General features: G+C 53.7%; 4 protein-coding genes across 4 annotated transcripts; 1 reads left to right on the forward strand and 3 right to left on the reverse strand.

The window, feature by feature from the left end:
* Window positions 1–702: 702 nt before the first annotated feature.
* Window positions 703–2,402, reverse strand: BDP55DRAFT_626004 (isocitrate dehydrogenase; the record flags this gene model as incomplete). The annotated part of the gene is made up of 2 exons (XM_060571569.1): window positions 703–1,664; window positions 2,006–2,402. The coding sequence occupies 2 exons, from the start codon at window positions 2,400–2,402 to the stop codon at window positions 703–705; spliced, it is 1,359 nt and encodes a 452-aa protein (XP_060436180.1).
* A 1,253-nt stretch (window positions 2,403–3,655) lies between these two features.
* On the forward strand, window positions 3,656–4,195 carry BDP55DRAFT_642893 (uncharacterized protein). Its single transcript, XM_060573478.1, has one exon. The coding sequence runs from the start codon at window positions 3,946–3,948 to the stop codon at window positions 4,129–4,131; it is 186 nt and encodes a 61-aa protein (XP_060436181.1). The 5' UTR covers window positions 3,656–3,945; the 3' UTR covers window positions 4,132–4,195.
* A 4,579-nt stretch (window positions 4,196–8,774) lies between these two features.
* On the reverse strand, window positions 8,775–9,694 carry BDP55DRAFT_722962 (uncharacterized protein; the record flags this gene model as incomplete). Its single annotated transcript, XM_060578675.1, has 2 exons — window positions 8,775–9,192; window positions 9,255–9,694. The coding sequence occupies 2 exons, from the start codon at window positions 9,692–9,694 to the stop codon at window positions 8,775–8,777; spliced, it is 858 nt and encodes a 285-aa protein (XP_060436182.1).
* Window positions 9,695–13,903: 4,209 nt separating this feature from the next.
* Window positions 13,904–15,989, reverse strand: BDP55DRAFT_626006 (Not1 N-terminal domain, CCR4-Not complex component-domain-containing protein; the record flags this gene model as incomplete). Its single annotated transcript, XM_060571570.1, has 4 exons — window positions 13,904–13,964; window positions 14,023–14,533; window positions 14,586–15,672; window positions 15,735–15,989. The coding sequence occupies 4 exons, from the start codon at window positions 15,987–15,989 to the stop codon at window positions 13,904–13,906; spliced, it is 1,914 nt and encodes a 637-aa protein (XP_060436183.1).
* Window positions 15,990–16,431: the final 442 nt, after the last annotated feature.

The following is a 16,431-nucleotide window of genomic DNA, read 5'->3' on the forward strand; positions in this document are numbered from 1 at the left end:
AGCTAGGGTGCTGAAACTCAAGGAAACGGCGTAACGGAAGATTTCTTGACCGGATCCAGATTGGGATGGGCAAAATTAGGGATTAGCAATGGGACATCTTTTTTTCTCGTTTTGTTTCTTCGCACGGGCATGGTCTCAAATCTCCGAGATCAAACAAGCAAGTGGGCGTATTGTGTTTCTGTGTTGTGAACTTGACATTCGGTATTTACCAACTGTAGTCTTTCACTATGTACAGACAAATTCCACCCCCTAGTATGCCTTATGTCCATATTCCCCTCTTCGTGACATTTTTTCTGTTTCTCGCGCAAGGGGAAAAAAAAAATGCTCAAACCAGATGATATCAAGTTGCCTGAAACAAAAACCAGAAAGAACAGAGAGAGTCAACGGAAGATACAGAGAGATGACCCATCATGCTTCTGCTGCTTCGATATGCAAGAGATAGAAAACAAGATTCGCATGTTCACGCAGGTTAGATACAGAGGGCCCTCTTCTCTGAGCACGAGACGGTGGGAGGGGGGGCCTCGTAGATCGTTGATCCTTCCGCCTCCTTTCTTACATCTCGAGGGGTTCGTCTATCCCATAGGAAGCCGGCTTTCGCCACCTCCTTCTACAGAATGTAGCGTTTTTCTGAAGTCTACAAGGCCGAAGGGCGGTGATGGTCTTGAACAACGGCGGGCCCGCATTTCTTTCTTTGTCTTTGATTTACAACTTCTCCTTGAGGATGTTCTTCATGCGGCGCTCGACGGCGTTGAGGTACTCGTTGGTGGTGACGTAGTCAGAGCGGGCAGTCTTGCCGCAGGCGAGGGCCAGGTCCTTAGTCATGATGCCGTCAACGTCGACGGTGTCAATGCAGGCCTTCTCGAGGGACTCGGCAAAGGCGATGACTTCGGGGGTCTCGTCGAGCTTGCCGCGCTGGATGAGACCGCGGGTCCAGGCGAAGATGGAGGCGATGGGGTTGGTGGAGGTCTCGTTGCCCTTCTGGTGCTCGCGGTAGTGGCGGGTGACGGTGCCGTGAGCGGCCTCGGACTCGAAGGTCTTGCCGTCGGGGGTGATGAGGACCGAGGTCATGAGACCGAGGGAGCCGAAGCCCTGGGCGACGATGTCGGACTGGACGTCACCGTCGTAGTTTTTCAGGGCCATGATGTAGCCGCCCGAGGACTTGACCATCTGGGCAACCATGTCGTCAATGAGACGGTGCTCGTACCAGATGCCAGCGGCCTCGAACTCGGCCTTGTATTTGGTCTCGTAGAGCTCCTGGAAGATGTCCTTGAAGCGACCGTCGTATTTCTTGAGGATGGTGTTCTTGGTGCTCATGTACAGGGGCAGCTTCTTGGTGAGAGCGAGCTTGAAGGAAGCGTGGGCGAAGCCGGTGATGGACTCATCCGTGTTGTACTGGGTCTGAGCGACACCACCACCGTTTTTGAACTTGTAGACCTCGATCTCCTGGGGCTCGCCGCCCTCGGGGGTGTAGACCATCTTGAGGGTGCCGTTGCCGGGGAGAACGGCATCCTTGGCGCGGTACTGGTCGCCGAAGGCATGGCGGCCGATGATGATGGGCTTCTTCCAGCCGGGCACTAGGCGGGGAACGCGGGGGATGACGATGGGTTCGCGGAAGACGGTACCGCCGAGGTGGTTGCGGATGGTGCCATTGGGGGAGAGCCACACTGTTGGGAGGGAAGGGAAGCCATTGAGTTAGTCCATGTTCTTTGTAGTGCTAGGTAGAGTTGCTTCGGGGGTGCTTTAAGAGGAACTTTAGGATGCGGTGACGGAACTGTGCAGGTCCTAAGGACGTGTAGAGGGGAGACCCCATATGCATGCGCCGGCGCTGCATCCCCGGGGTGCGGGGAGCGGGAAAATGAGACAAGCCTCTCGGCGCGGAAGCTACAAGCACGGGGGTTTTGACCAGTCTAAATGCCGGTGGGACACTCTTGAGCGGACACGGAACGGTACCGGGAAGGGAAGGGGGAGTAGACGGTGGAAAAGACACCCAATGCACGTCACTTACTCTGCTTAAGCTTGAACTCCTCCACGCGCTGCTCATCGGGAGTGATGGTGGCGCACTTGACACCGACCGAGTACTTCTTGATGGCCTCGGCGGCGTCGAGGGTGACCTTGTCGTTGGTCTCGTCACGGTAAGGCAGGCCGAGATCGTAGTACTTGAGGTCGATGTCGAGGTAGGGGTGAATGAACTTGTCCTTGATGGTCTGCCAGATGATGCGGGTCATCTCGTCGCCGTCGAGCTCGACGACGGGGTTCTTGACCTTGATCTTGGCGGCGGCGGCCATTGTGCGGGCAAAGTTGAAGGAGGCGGAGGAGGAGAAGGAGGCGGAAGACTGGGGGACGATGAAGGAGGGCCGGAGGGCAAAGGTTGCGGGACGGCGGAGGAAGCGTGCTGCGTTCATGATGGGCGGTTTGTGAGGCGACGGCGCGCGGGAGGATTTGAGATTTGAAGGATTGTTTTCGGCTTCTCGGTCGGGATGGCGGCGGCGGGGGAGCTTCTTGGGCCGCGGTTACCAGGAGGAGCCGGGTCGTGTGATCCGGTAGTGAGCTTCGGGTGGTGGCGGCGGCGGCAGAAGCAGATGCAACAGCACGATGACTGGCTTGCTGCAGGCTGTCAAGAGTGCAGAATGTACGAGCGGATGAGGCGCTTGACAGCTAAGCTACGAACAAGGTGCTGACGATCGCGAAGCTACGGAGGGCACCACTAAGGATGCTGTTTAGTTTTTTTGGAGAAGGAGGAGAAGGATGGAAGGTTTGCTTGCAAAGGGCAGACAGCAAAACCGCGTAGGAAGATTGGTTTGGGTGGGAGGAGGGAAAAGAGGTAAGATGGCCGGTTGCAATTGAGACCTTGTCGAAGCAAAGAAAGACAGGAAAAGGGCAAGTCGAGCAAGAATTTCGAGCAGTAGAAAAACCTCAGTCGCAGCAGCAGGAGAGAGAGAGACAGAGAGAGCGGGATGGCAGCCGAGCCGAGATCGTCACAGGTGTGCCTTCCGGGGACCGGTGTGTGGGTGTGACGGTCTGAGGTAGAGGTACCACAACAGCTCTGATTTTGCGGGTATCACGTCCCAGTCTGTCACTCTTCGTTGGTCGCAAGGTAACGGCTTGTAAGTAGCAAGACTAATGAGATTGGTCAAAAGGCATGGATACCATCGGCCCCCGGCCAGTCTTGCCTCAAGGGGTTGCTGTTCCAGTCCCTTTTCCTCCGTCTCGGACCTCTCTTCGGCCTTTGCGCTTCTCGGGGCTCATTCTTCTGACTCTGATGAGTCCTTTTCATGATCCTATATCGGCGGGCTCTGGGCATTTTTCCAGTCCTTGCTAGATCTTAGGAGCTAGAGAAGGTTTTTGCGATATTTTTCACTCCAGATATGACTCTGAGGACTATGAGGAGCAACTACAGTAGACTCAGTTGTCCAAAGACTACGTACGTATGGTACGCGCAAGTTCTTCGCGCAACCCGTCGCATGACAAAAAAGCAATCCGACGCAAATCTTCTGCAGCAACTTTTTCGCTGCTTTCTATTGTCTCAGAACTACCGCCTGTGACCCTTTCCTGGGTCTTGGCCCGTCTCTGCTGTTTGCGGACCAATGCCAATTCGTCATCTGCTCTGAGAGAGGGAGCATGGGGAGCAATGCATGAAAGCAGTGTGATTGGAAGGGTTAATAGGAGCCTTCGTCCTCAAGAACACAAAAGGTCCCCCTTGTCCAGTCTTTCCTCCTCTCCCGAATCCCATGTCCTCCCACCACCCACCCCACATGTTGCCAGAGAGCTTCGTGCGGGGAAAGCAACCAAGAACAGTCGAGACGAAACAGCATCCCAAAGTTGGTCACCAGACGATTTCGCGCACAGCCGATTGTTTCGTCTGTTGTCAACTTTGCTTGCTGCTCGCTCTGATGTAGAGTTTTTTTTGTCTCATGGGGATGTTCATGCTGTGGACCTCAACTTGAGATGAATGTAAATTTGATCTTATCAAAGTATGGGGATGGTAAAATAGGCGTTTTCTCGGCATCGTGTCACTTTGGGCTCGCGTGCGGAGTTTCTCCTGCCCGCAACGACCCCCAAAATGGAACGCTTCGAGTTCAATCGCATTCGCAAAAGAAGCTGTATCACAACGTCACCCAGCTCATTATGTAGTCAATCGTGTCAGTCCATGACAGAGCCTCCTCACTTCCAGTGAACCAACCCCCTGCGATAGCTTCAAGGAAAAACTTTTTGCTATTCAACTGAGCCCCGCAATGACTGCTTTTCTTGCATACAGCGGAGCTGGACATGCTCCGATCTCGGTCGCACTAGGCCCGCAGACCCGACCTCCCGCGATAAGATCACAACGACCACCGAAGGAAGCACCGAGGTGTGGATCTTTGTCCCGTCCCTTGGATGCCTTACATAAGCCAGGCCATCCGATCTCAACCTTACCTAAGCTATGAGTCACGTGTTCCTCGGTATTCTCCCACATTGGCCTTCTGTCATCGAGCGTTGACAGCGTCAGCTCGAGGCATGCACGGTATCATTCCGTCCCTCGCGACCCGCGGAGGCTCGTGCATGTACGACTGACACTCGAGAATCAAAATCACCCTGTGCCTCCATCCCGTGTACGAACATACGAATGAAGTGCCCGAGTGACCGCAAGCCAGGCCCAGATATGCGCAGTTGTCATCGAAGGCGTGTAACTCTGGCAAAAAGGACACACGCCCCTCTCTCTGCGCCTCTCTCCGCCCGCCTGACAGGAACGATGGAAACCTGCAATGCAACGACATATGGTTCTTTTTTCTGGTGTGTGATGATTTTGGGCGTCTAAACGGATATTTTTCCCTGCTTGTCAGATATCGATAGTTCGCAAAAGCACAATGCCACTTTGACTCAGCCGAAAACGTTCAGTTTTCGTCAGACCTTGGCCTTGTCTTTCTCTCTCTCTACGGATACCAATACCTGCCATTACCTACCTGGTATTAGCCCCGTACCCCTTTTCGGTCTCGGACGAGAGGATGCAAGGCGCCCCGGTAATAGCAACCGAGAGAAGGCGTGCATTTTTCTACCACTTATCCTTAGGTACCGTACCGCTGTCCGCTGCCGCTGTCACTGCCACACTTTTGCCCAGCTGCTTGTCTCAATTGCATCTCACTACGTCTCACTTTCTCAACCTCTTCAGCCCTATCCCAAGAGGTTCTCTTCCGAACTTGCATGCTTTCCATGCCACCCTCCCTTCCCCTCCAGATCCTTCTCATCTCACTTTCTTTTCTTTTTTCTCCAGGCTTTGAACGTTCCACAGACACAAGCCAAAAGACGGGCATTTGGGTTGCAGTCGATCGAGATAGTCGGTCAAAAAGTGTCTAAACAACTCACACATTTGTCCCTGTCGGCCCATCAATCCTTCCGTGCCTTCCTGCCTGCAACCACGGGGGGGAGGATCTTCAGTGCCGTTGTCCGATCCGACTTAGGTTTGTGATCTTCTTTCTCTCTCTATCCCACTTCCTGCCCGATGCCACCTCATTTTGCCTAACTAGCCTACGCCCTTTTGTCTCTGGGGTTTGGCAAAAGTCCCGGGGGTGCTTCCTCCTAGGTAACACGAAGCTGCCTTTACTGCTGGTAAACGAAACGCAGTCACGGATACGGCACAAGAAGAACACCTCCATTAAACAGTAGTGATAGTGTGATGGTGATAATGACGAAAGATGATTATACACCCTTTGCCGATGACTCACCAAGTCCAAAAGCCAAGCTACAATCCAAAGGAGGAAAAAAAATAAATCAAGAAAGTACAGGGTGATTAACAACACGAAGCTAATGCACAGCAATCCTCACGACGTTTAGTCCCTCCCATCCCACCCCCCGATCCGAAACCCGTATCCGCTATGCCGCCATGCAATGTCCCATGCCACAGTTGCGCGCTAAACTGCTAAATACCAAAACCATCAGCGGAGTCGCGGAGTCGCTAAGTACGTTATGGTTAAAAAAAAAAAAAAAAAGAGGCCAAAGTCAGGTAGCGAGAAACTCGCGAGAAATGCCACACCTTCCTCCTCTTTCTTGTTTCAACCTATGGTACCGCCGAAAGCAAACACACTATGGATGTATGAAGCCTGCTTTATCCGCTCATCAACTCGCATCCTCGCATGTCATGAGAGAGAGAAGGAAGTAAAAAAATAAAAAATAAAATAAAAGGGTCCTCCTGATGTTCACTGGTAACACAAAACCTCCCCAAGACATCACCGCCTCATGACACGGAGTCTCGACTCTCTCGTCCCGTCGCCCACGCCTCTAATCCGCATAAACGCTTCAACACCCATTCGCCCAAAAAAACCGTTCCCTTGCAGCAAGGTCTCCATGCTGCTCCTCTCTTTTTTGAATTCTTCTTATTGAAATCCTGTCTATCTAAACACTAGAGCAATGTCTGCCTAACCTTTTCACAAACCTTTTCGACTACGCCGTACACGTACACAGCATACCGCAGCCACCTACCCTACCCCCCGCGCAAATCCTGAAATGCTACGTCGGCGCGGTTAACGTGATGCCCGCCTAACGCGCGCAAACGGAAGACGTAATCCCGGCGCTTCGGCGATGAGCCATGTCGCAGGCAGTCGAATCCGGCATTGACACATTGGCAGTGCTCTTGTTGACTTTGAGAGAGTGTACCTTCGTCCTGGTCTAACGTCAAATCAGATAACTCCGGACTCAACGCCGAGCTTTTTGGTCTCACTGTCTCATCTCATCTACACTTAGGTACGGTAGACAAACTGACTGAAAATATGTAAAATAATATTATTACAATTCTCCCGTGAGCTGACGGGGTAACACAAACAAAACAAAAAGAGACATAAGAGAAGAAAAAAAGGCCCGAGGTAGTCCACGGTACGAAAAGGACCATGCACCCAACCCCCCGAACTCATCATCCCATGCCCGCCTTCGTAAGTCTATGTATGCGCGTGTGTGTATGTACGTCCGTTCCACCGTCAGCAATTATGTACGGTAATCTGTCGATTCTAAGCCACCACCACCCGTCTCCCCGCACCCTGCAGCTTCCAATACAATGTCCCCTCCCCTCCCATGCCATCCATCCCACATCAATCGTGCCTCTTTACAGTAAAACAAGCACCAAGAACGCCCTGCCCATCATCATCATCATCATTATCATCATCATCAGCATCACCCATTCCCACAAGGCTGTCTGGGTGACACGGTGTGACTATAGAGAACTAGAAGCCGCGTTTCACCGCATCCTTCTTCGTCTTCCATACTCCGTCCGCCACCTCGACTGCCACCACCACCACATCCACGCCCGCTCTGCTCACCTTACCTTACCCTAAGCTACCGTTCGATTCGGCAGGGTGGACAAGATAAAGCTCGCCACGGCACAGTAGTGTAGCTTCCTTCCGCGCAGTAAGAAGCTTCCTTCCGTCATCCCTAAGCGAGACCTCTGTAGGGTAGGTGTAGTTGTAGGTGGGCTCATCTGGTGTGCGTGCTTAGCTTCCCGCTCCCGTCAGCCGTGCGATGTATGTAGATGCATTTCGAAATCAGGGTATCTTTGTCTTTCTTGTCTCGTTTCTGCCTTTCCTCTCAATGGTTGAATGTCTTCGTGTTTCCTTGAGGCCGAATTCGTTATCGTCGTGTGTAATAGTGTAGTTTGTCGTACTGGTTCATCGTAGTCCGTCTCCTCCCCCCGTCCATGTCCCCCCTCCTCCAAGGAAAAGTAAGCTCCATGTCGTCCGCATCCATCCGGTTCGATCAGCCCAGCAAGGCCCCGTGCCGCAATGCGAGAAGACCGAGATGCCCGCCCCATATTAAACCATTACAACCACCTCTCATCGTCCCGAATATGCCTTGCGCCACACCTGCACGCTGCCCCAATCGTCGTATCAATCCGTTCTCTCGTCTCCATCCCACCCCTAGTCCCAAGACAATTGAGCCATAACAAGACAGGAAAAATAGGCACTGCCCCACCGCCATGCAGAAAACATAAGGAAAAGCGTCTCGCGACGTACAGCCGTCTATCGATCACCACACACCTTGTGGTAACACCAAGACCACTAAGACCGCTAGGCCCAACCACCCTTGCATCCTCCGACCATGTGCTCCCTGCTTCTTGTTGCCCTGCTTGCCCATTCAGAAGAGCGAATGGGTAGCCAAGTAGGCAAAGGTTCCCAGGGCCCAACATCATCAGATGTGCAGTGGTCAAAGCCACACAGCCTGCATAGACTTCTTCTCGAAGCCTTCCCACTCGGGTAAAGCCTGTCGACGACAACAACCTCTTCCGCGAACCTCACACCCTGCTGCTCCACATGACCGCCTGGGACCATGCAGTCTATGCCCAATCGTATCTAGACTCAGTCGGTAACATCATGGCCTGTTGAGCTCAGGACTGACTGACTTCGCTGCGACTTTTGCTGGCCACCTATTCCGAAAGAGAAAGTGAGCTGCAACGAGGCCGAGTGGTGCCGGCGTGATTGGTCGTGCAACCCGACTCTATGGTTGCCAACGTCATAAGCTTGTGTTGCCTCAGCCGCACTCTTGTCAGTGGGCCGAACCAAAGAAAGGGAGATGTGCTGCCGGGTCGCTAATAGCCAGCATGTCGTGTCGGGCGACGGCCCTGGCTCCTGTGCTCCGAAACCTGGGCTTCGTTTCGCCATGTATGTTTACCGCCGTCTTCCTGTGGGGAAAAGCAACCGGGGCGTCGTCTTCCAAGCTCTTGCAGGTGCGTCTTCACCTCTAGGCATCAGCTTTATCCGTCCCTGTGGCCCAATAGTGATCCGCCTGCGACGATGGGGCAGTGCCAACGATGACCCTCAATGCCAACCTCGCGCACGCTTGCGTTTGTCTTCACACGGGTTTTTGCACTTGGGGCAAACGTGGTCCGGATACGAGTTGACATCGACCCTTATCAAGCACTTTGAGCACCGCCACCATCGCGACGAGAGATTGCGCCCTTGGAGCCAGCTGTCGTCTACGTGCGTGCCCCGCTTGAAAATGTCTTCGTTGTGATAGTCTCGCAGGTGGTCTCTGAAGTGGTCCCGTCGTCCGAACGGTTCGCTTCTCCGCGAGCACTTTGGGTAGTCGCACTTGTGAGCTTCCTTCTTTGACGGGTCCTGGTGGACTTGTCTATAATGCCTCTCGAGGTCGGCCTTGCGCTTGAAAGGGTTTGCTGTGCATCCCGCCTCAAGGCAGGGGAACTTGTAGTCTACGACTTCTTGCTGCTCTTGACCCCTGTGCACAGCATTGTTAGCACCGCTTAACCATCTCTGTCAGAGGCCTCCGAATTCACTGACCCTTGATGTGGTATCACTGTTGGATACTGCCCTGCAGGAACATATCGTGGTTTCATCTGCCAGTAGCCTCCATCTTCGGTAGGAACGTAGTCATATTGCGACCAGTCGACGTCTCCATAGTAGGACTCAGACGCTTGTTGTGCGGACGAAGAGGCAGTACTCGCATACTCGTCCGCGTAAAATCCTCCGTAGCTCTCGTCATAGCCGTCGCCATAGTCGCCCGCGGGAGAATGGCTCATGTTGTGCGAGTACGAGTATGACATACCAGGCGAGGAGCCGTATGAAGATGGTGTAAGGGGACCTCGAGAGCTGACGTCGGAGGGCTGACGAGCAAGTTCCGGCGCCTCTAAAAAAGTAGGGGAGTCAAGGTAGTCTCCTGCCGAAACTGGAGACGTTGCGTTAACATGATAGCTTGCTCCGCGGTAGTAGTAGCTGTCCATCGCTTCTGACTTAACAAGTGAAACTGTCGAGCTGTCTAAACCGTTTGTATCCCGGCTTCTGGATAACAGTTCAGTAAGGGAAGGGTGGTCTCGTAAGGTTGGGGAAGCATACAATATTTAAAAAGGGGAGTAAGCAGTAGCGAGGAATGCCGGGAGCCAAGGAAATTTTACGAACTTACATAAATGGGATGCCAGTGTCAGACTCGTGGGGGGGCGCGAGCTGGTTTCGGAGAGTCGAAAACGTGGCTCACACATAAATCCCCATGGAAATAAGGTAGCTTAGATTGTGGATAAGTAGAGTAGAGGCAGGAGCACTCGTCGTCGTGGGATCTATAGTCCAGAAAGGAGTGGAAGCCTGTTCGCCAAGTTAAACAGGGTGTGTGTTCGCCAAAGGGCAATCTTGAACAACACTAAAGTTCGAGCAGATGAAAGGTTCGTTGAAGTGATTCCCAGACTGTGTTCGCATACAAGCTCACGAATTGGAGGGGGACGTGGACGGTTCAAGTATGAGCGGGATAAGGCAAGTTCAAGTTTCACCGCCTTGGAGCTGGAAGGAGTAAAAGTGGCAGCGATACGTCAAGCGGCACAGATACACGAGCAGGCGGTAGAATGGGGTCATGGCAACCCACCAGCACAAGGCTTCAACCTCCGTAAGACGGCCTTGGCTATGGGGAGCCTCAAAAGAGCGGGCATATCAAACATCGTAAAGCTACACCAGCCCCCGGACCATTGCCGCGTAGGGTGAAGATGGGATAGAGTTGTCTTGGCCATACGGCGCGAAGCGAGGAAACAACTGCAAGTGCTGGGGTTTCTCCACCAACTTGAACGTCTGATCGAGTGAGAGGCAGTCCTCGGTGAGTGACATGCTTCTAGAAGGGGGCTTAGAATCGCCAGCCACCAAGTCGATGGATTCATGCGGGAAGACATGCATAACTGGCAACCTGGTCTGAGTACAAACCGGCGAGATTCAAGATCAGGTCAGCCCAAGACCCGCCAGATACTCCCATGACGATGCACCCACCTATCACTCGACAGGGCTGGCGGCGGGGTGGTTAAAGAGCGCGGTGCATTCGAGGGGGCCTCAATGGCCGTTGACATTGAATCGAAAGGGGGGACCAGTTCCGGCTGGGCAGTCAGCTCTGAGTTACAATGAGTGTTTTTGGGCCGACTTTCATTGGCAAAGGTACCAGAGACCCAAGACATGTCTGGCAGACCCAAAAGATAAACCGGGGCAGAGAAAGGCCCCATTACGGAAATGTTTCTGGTGGTCGGTTTGTACGGCACGGCAGGGTCAAGGACTCAAGGTCAGTCAACCCGGAGTTGGGGACTCGAGGTGTTGAGGTACCGCGTTTAGTGCAGGACCGGACAAGGGGCTCGAAAATAAGCCAGTAAGCTATGAAACCGACAAGTGCGAGGTATGTCATGGCATGGCGAAAGATTGTCGCTCAGTGGCATAGCAGATGGATGGTAGTAATTAGGGCGTTGTAGGGCTCGGGCTTGGGGCGGACTTGGCAGGATGCGATGCGGCTGTCGAGATAGACTGAAGATCGGAATCGCGGAGGAGAGGCTTGACTGGTAGAATATCTCGTTGCCTGGCCCCGCACTGCCACACTAGTGTGCGCGTGAACGCTTGCAGTCCCAGCCCTTGCTGCTGTGCAGGGTCCAAATGCTAGAGTGGAATCAGCCAAGACACAATGGTACCGCAAATCATGAGTTCCTCACTGGTCCAATCGTAACCGGGTAGGTGAGGCCACAGTAAGCCTAGGGGGCAGTTTGGAGTCCAATGGAGTCTCTGGCATAGGACCCTCTGCCCAGCGAAGCGATTCCCCATCTAGGGCAGGCATTGGATACGGAGTACCGTTGTACCTCGGTTGCTTTCGTAGGAGTGAGTTGCTGTGACGGCTCATTGATGGATGTTGTAGTGCTGCGCAGCGCACCTAGTTGCAGTGCAACCATTGTCACATCGAGGTATTCCATCGGGGGCCAATCCGCTGGATCCACCGCAAAGCTGCATGCTGCCCACCAGAATAGCCTGAGACCCAGAAGGACTGATGAGTGATGGCCAACCAACCGAGCCGGTTCCGGGGCGATTTAAGGTCCGATATTCAGTCTCCTCGGACAGGTTGCCCCCTCTGAGCGTGTGCTGACCCTGGACGGGAAAGGGTGGCACAGGCGGTGACGGCGATGATGACTCTGTAAGATGGTGAAGATTCGGGTTTTCGCGCAAACGATACCTAGCGATGGTCAGGTGTCTCAAGCAAGATAGGTAGGTGCCATACTTTTCGCGCAGGGCTATGGAACTATGGGCATCGGGGGACAGCTTTTCATGTTTGCGAGGAGCCATGTCGGGAGATAGCGCGGGCGGGCTCCATGTCCGGCTGACGGTCGATGCAGGTTTGGTTCGGTGAAGCAAGTCAGAGGGGATACGTCGATACGGAAAGGTGCCTTTTTCGTCATGCTGGTGTAACTCAAAGTCTGTTGGATCTTCAAAAAGGCGCATGTCGAATACCCGTACGTAGCAATTCGTAGTAGCAGGATCCATTCTGATGGGCCCCTCTGCTCGGACGAGCCATTTTCTGGCGACAGAAAACACGAAGGCCTGGTAGGCGATACTGTTGGAAGAGGGTTGAGCAAGTCGAGATGTGGATTCGTTCCAACGAGTTGGAGTCACTTGGAGAGGTGTTCGAGCCTCGTGGATGGCCAGAAATGAGCTTGAGGAGTCGAGGAAAAGGTGGTGATCTGAATAAACCGCTCTGCCAACGGACACTTGCTGGGTCCTACCCTTGACATTCGACTGGGTTCACGGTTGCTAGTTGGGAAGGAGGCAAGTTGGCAGGTCCGCGATGTGCCCGGGGGGAAGGAAAGGTGGGCCCCGGCAACCTTCTAGAAGCCTTCCATCGCTTGTGCTGCGTCAACGTGCAAGCCTGCAAGGCCCTGTCAATGTCGGAAGGTGGTGGTGCATCATGACCCTCCATTGGACCTGCCGCCTGCCCCACCACCTACCTACCTTAACCTTACCTTCTCAACTTCTCACGACGCTGTGACGCTCTACACTACCTTAATACCTACGGTCTACGGAGTACCCACCTCCTAAGGAGTAAGGTAGACTTGAGATACCATGTCAACATTGGATGTTCCTTTACACCTGGCGAATCATCACTACCTCAGCAACTAGGTAGGTAAGCACGCAGTTGAGAGACTGCCGCTTTGCCGCCGTCGACTCTCTTACGTTGCTCTTCTCTCCCCTGCACCTACATGTGTCGACCGGGACGCTTCAAGACCCGGCTACCCTTACTGGCCCTGGCCCGTCCAGTCATTTCGCTTCATACAGACGTGCCTCATACCTACTGGCCATTTTCGCCCGGCTTGTGATAAGAGAAGTGGCGGAGTGATTTATTGCAGAATGTCAATGGTTTGCGCTGGCAGGAAAGCTTGATTGCAACCCTCCATAATCCCAAGCTTCGTCATTGTCGCCTCAGCCCTGGCGTTGATATGGCCATTCGGAACATCCACCGGCGCATCCATAACCCAATTCGTCCTGGCTAATCAGTAGGTACGTCCAAGGCTTGGAGAATCGCGGGGGATAAGGCATTCGCCAACCCACCCGCAGGCGGCTATGTTTTGTGTCACGCAGAGGCAGAGACGGATCCACACGGGGCAACTGTCGGGGTGGCCGGAGCTTCCATGGAACCTGTAGGTTGGTCTTCTCAACTTATTTCGGCCGAGCCTGGAACCGGGCGCCGGGATGCACGCCGTCATTGACTCCTGCCCCAGCTCCCATAGTGTCCAGAAAGGTATTTGTATGGAGTACCTTGCGGAAACAGGCCTGTCCCGACAGGGCCAGAACACGCTGCACCCACCGGGATCTTATTTTGCCTTCATGCTGACCGCCGAGGACAGGGTCCCTGATATCAGGACAGGGCAGACGGCCTTGGCGATGCCGAAAGTGCTCAATTAAACGTCACGCGCGTTGCGAATGGGTTCTTATGTCTTCATGTGCAAAAGCCGAACTGAGGCAGCCTGTAGCCTCCCCTTTTCCATAGCCAGTCAATAGTCAGTGTACTTCAACAAAGATGAGCCAGATAGACCTTGGCTGTATGTTTCCGCAAAAAGAGGCAACGCCGTTCCTCCCGATACCAATGGTTCGAGGCCCCCATCCCAATCCGAGGCGTACGCCTGGCATGAAACCCTGTGAACCTTGCTGCCTATTCATACATCGTCCTCAAGGAATTTGTACGCGAACTTGAAGTCCGCCTTTCTGCGGTTCATCCTGCCCGTCGAGTTAGCTTAATTACCTCAGTCTATCGTCTTGAAGTAAAATGACTCACCATGTGCTTTCGTAGTCGAAAAAGCGGTATGTGCCCTGCTCGAATTCCTCGGTGATGTTCTTTGGCTCTTCGTGACGCTGAAACCAGGTTTGATATTGCTTGTGGAACCGCCAGCTCTGGTCTTTCAAGGCTTTGGCCGCAAGATATTGCTGAGGCGTGCCTTGCTTGTAGTAGAAGACGTAGAAGAGTGTATCCGGGTCAATACGTGAGTATAGCCGCGGGTCATCAAACAAAGGAAGTGGCTCCTGAGGAAAGCCAACGCCGGTCGATGTCAATCGCAAGTCGGGACGGTACGTTCTGGGTACGTCTGCATCCATAATGTCGGGGCATGTGGCCTGGCTCGTCTGAAGCATGCGTTGCGTGGATGGCGAGTTGAAAGGCGCCGGGCGCTTGCGGGAAGCTTCGAAGGACTCGACGAGGTCTTGCAGAGATGACGGGAGGTGATATACAGACTCTTCCTCCTCCTCTGCTGTAGGTTTGACTCCATTCGTGGCACCGTTTGTTTGAGATGCTAAAGAACATTAGTAAACCATGAAAGTGGTCACGATAGTGGGCAGACTTACCTTTCGCTGCTCCTGAAGCACTTGCCGCAGCCTGCTCCTTTTTCGCACGCTTCTCTGCCTTGGTAGGGGCCGAGGCGGCCTTAGCGCTTGGAGTTGTGCTTGTGCTTGCGATTGCGCTGGCGCTTGGGTTTGCGATTGGCGATTCGGTTGCGGTTGTTGATGGTGCTGGGGGTTGCTTGGGTTCGGGCTCCTTTGCGGCGACAGGATGTGCTGATGTCGTTGCAGGTGAGCTTGTTGCGCTGGTTTTTGACTGCGACCCTGGGGTATTGGCAGTGACCGGTGCTGCGCCTGGTGGAGGGGGCAAGGGAGAGATGCCAATCTTGTCTGACGCTGCCGCAGCCGCCGCCGCCGATGCGTATTTGAGGCCTTCCGCAGGTCTTGCAGGGGCCACCGCTGGCTTCATCGTAGGACCAGTTGCTGCGCCATTGCCAATGATAGTCGGCATATGTAAGGTGGCTAGCGCAGGCAGTGGGGACTTGTTCTGTGAGCTCGATCTGCGTCCTGAAGCAGATGCCTCTGCTACCGCCTTGGGCTTCGGGGGAGCTTTGATGATTTCTGGCTCGGGTGTCGGTTCCTCCGCTATTGACTGAGCGTCTTGCGATGAGCCCTTGTCGCCATCTGCAGGTACGCCGAATGCGCCCTCGTCCTCGTCCAGAGCGAGCTCTTCGTACATCTCCTCGTCCTCGACAAAGTCATCGTTCATGCCATCTGAGACGTAATATCGAATCGTCTCTTCCAGATCGGTAACCTGATCCGTGTCGACTCCTCCGTTCTCTAGAGATCTTCGAATAAGCTCCAGTTTGCCCTGATGCCACTTGTGACGTTCGATGATGCGCTCGATCTCGGCCATTCGTTCCGCCTTGGCAGTTTGGCTCTTGCCCTTCTTCATCGTCGCTTGTATCGCTTCGGCCTCGGCTTCTAGGGTTTCGATTTGTTGCTCGAGTTCGTCAACCATGTTATTTAGGAAGTCGCTTGCCTCGGCTTTGGCTTGTTCTTGGGGATCGAGCTTGGCTGAAGAGGCTAGCCCTTCCTTGGAGTATGCCTTGGTCTTCATAGCCTTCTCTACGGCCTTGAACTTCTCCATTTGCTGCGAAGGGGGGTTAGTGGGACCGCGGGGAAGAGCTGCGACCAGGGAGTCGGTAGACCAACCGTTTCGATCAACCTTCGATGCTCCAGCAAAGGAGACTTGTCCTTGATGTCGTTGCTTGCTGCCCATGTCTTGATCTGATCGCGTAGTCTCTGGAGCTTCTTAATTTCGCGCTTGAGGTTGTCCTCTAGCTTCTCTTTTTGGGAGATGTTGTTGGACTGCTCAATCTTTTCGTAGATGGCCTCAAATTCGGCAACGCCTTCCGCCACCTTTTTGAAGCACTTGTCGACTTCTTGTTGGAGTTTGCGTGCCGCCATCTTGTCGGGTTGTGTGTGTGGCAGAGATGAAAATGCTGAGGCGAATTACGTGTCTCGATGCCGACGGGTTGGGTTTGTCGGTTGTGTCAGGTGTGTCGTGATTGACGCTGGTTTTCAATGAGCTGTGCTCGTGTCGCAGACAGCCGTCGAAGGAGTGATAGGCGCGATGTAGGTGGATGAATGGGGGGTTTGTCGCTCGCGTGACGACTGCTACGCCGTGTTGACCGGCGTTCGTTGGTTGCGCAATACAGGTTTGCTTGCCGGGAGTGAGGCGTTTGATGGGTTGAGGATGCGCGCATGCAGAAGAAAGAGCTGGGTGGAGGATGCTGTATGGGAGGTGAAGGTTTCGGGTACCTAAAGTCCGATAGAGAGTGAAGCATGGGGAGGTTGCAAGTAGGTGTCCTCAAGGCTAAACCTACAACTATGTGATATTTTGAGTCCA

This window comes from Colletotrichum godetiae, assembly GCF_030913485.1.
Source record: "Colletotrichum godetiae strain CBS 193.32 chromosome Unknown BDP55scaffold_2, whole genome shotgun sequence".
Classification (NCBI taxonomy): Eukaryota; Fungi; Ascomycota; class Sordariomycetes; order Glomerellales; family Glomerellaceae; genus Colletotrichum; species Colletotrichum godetiae.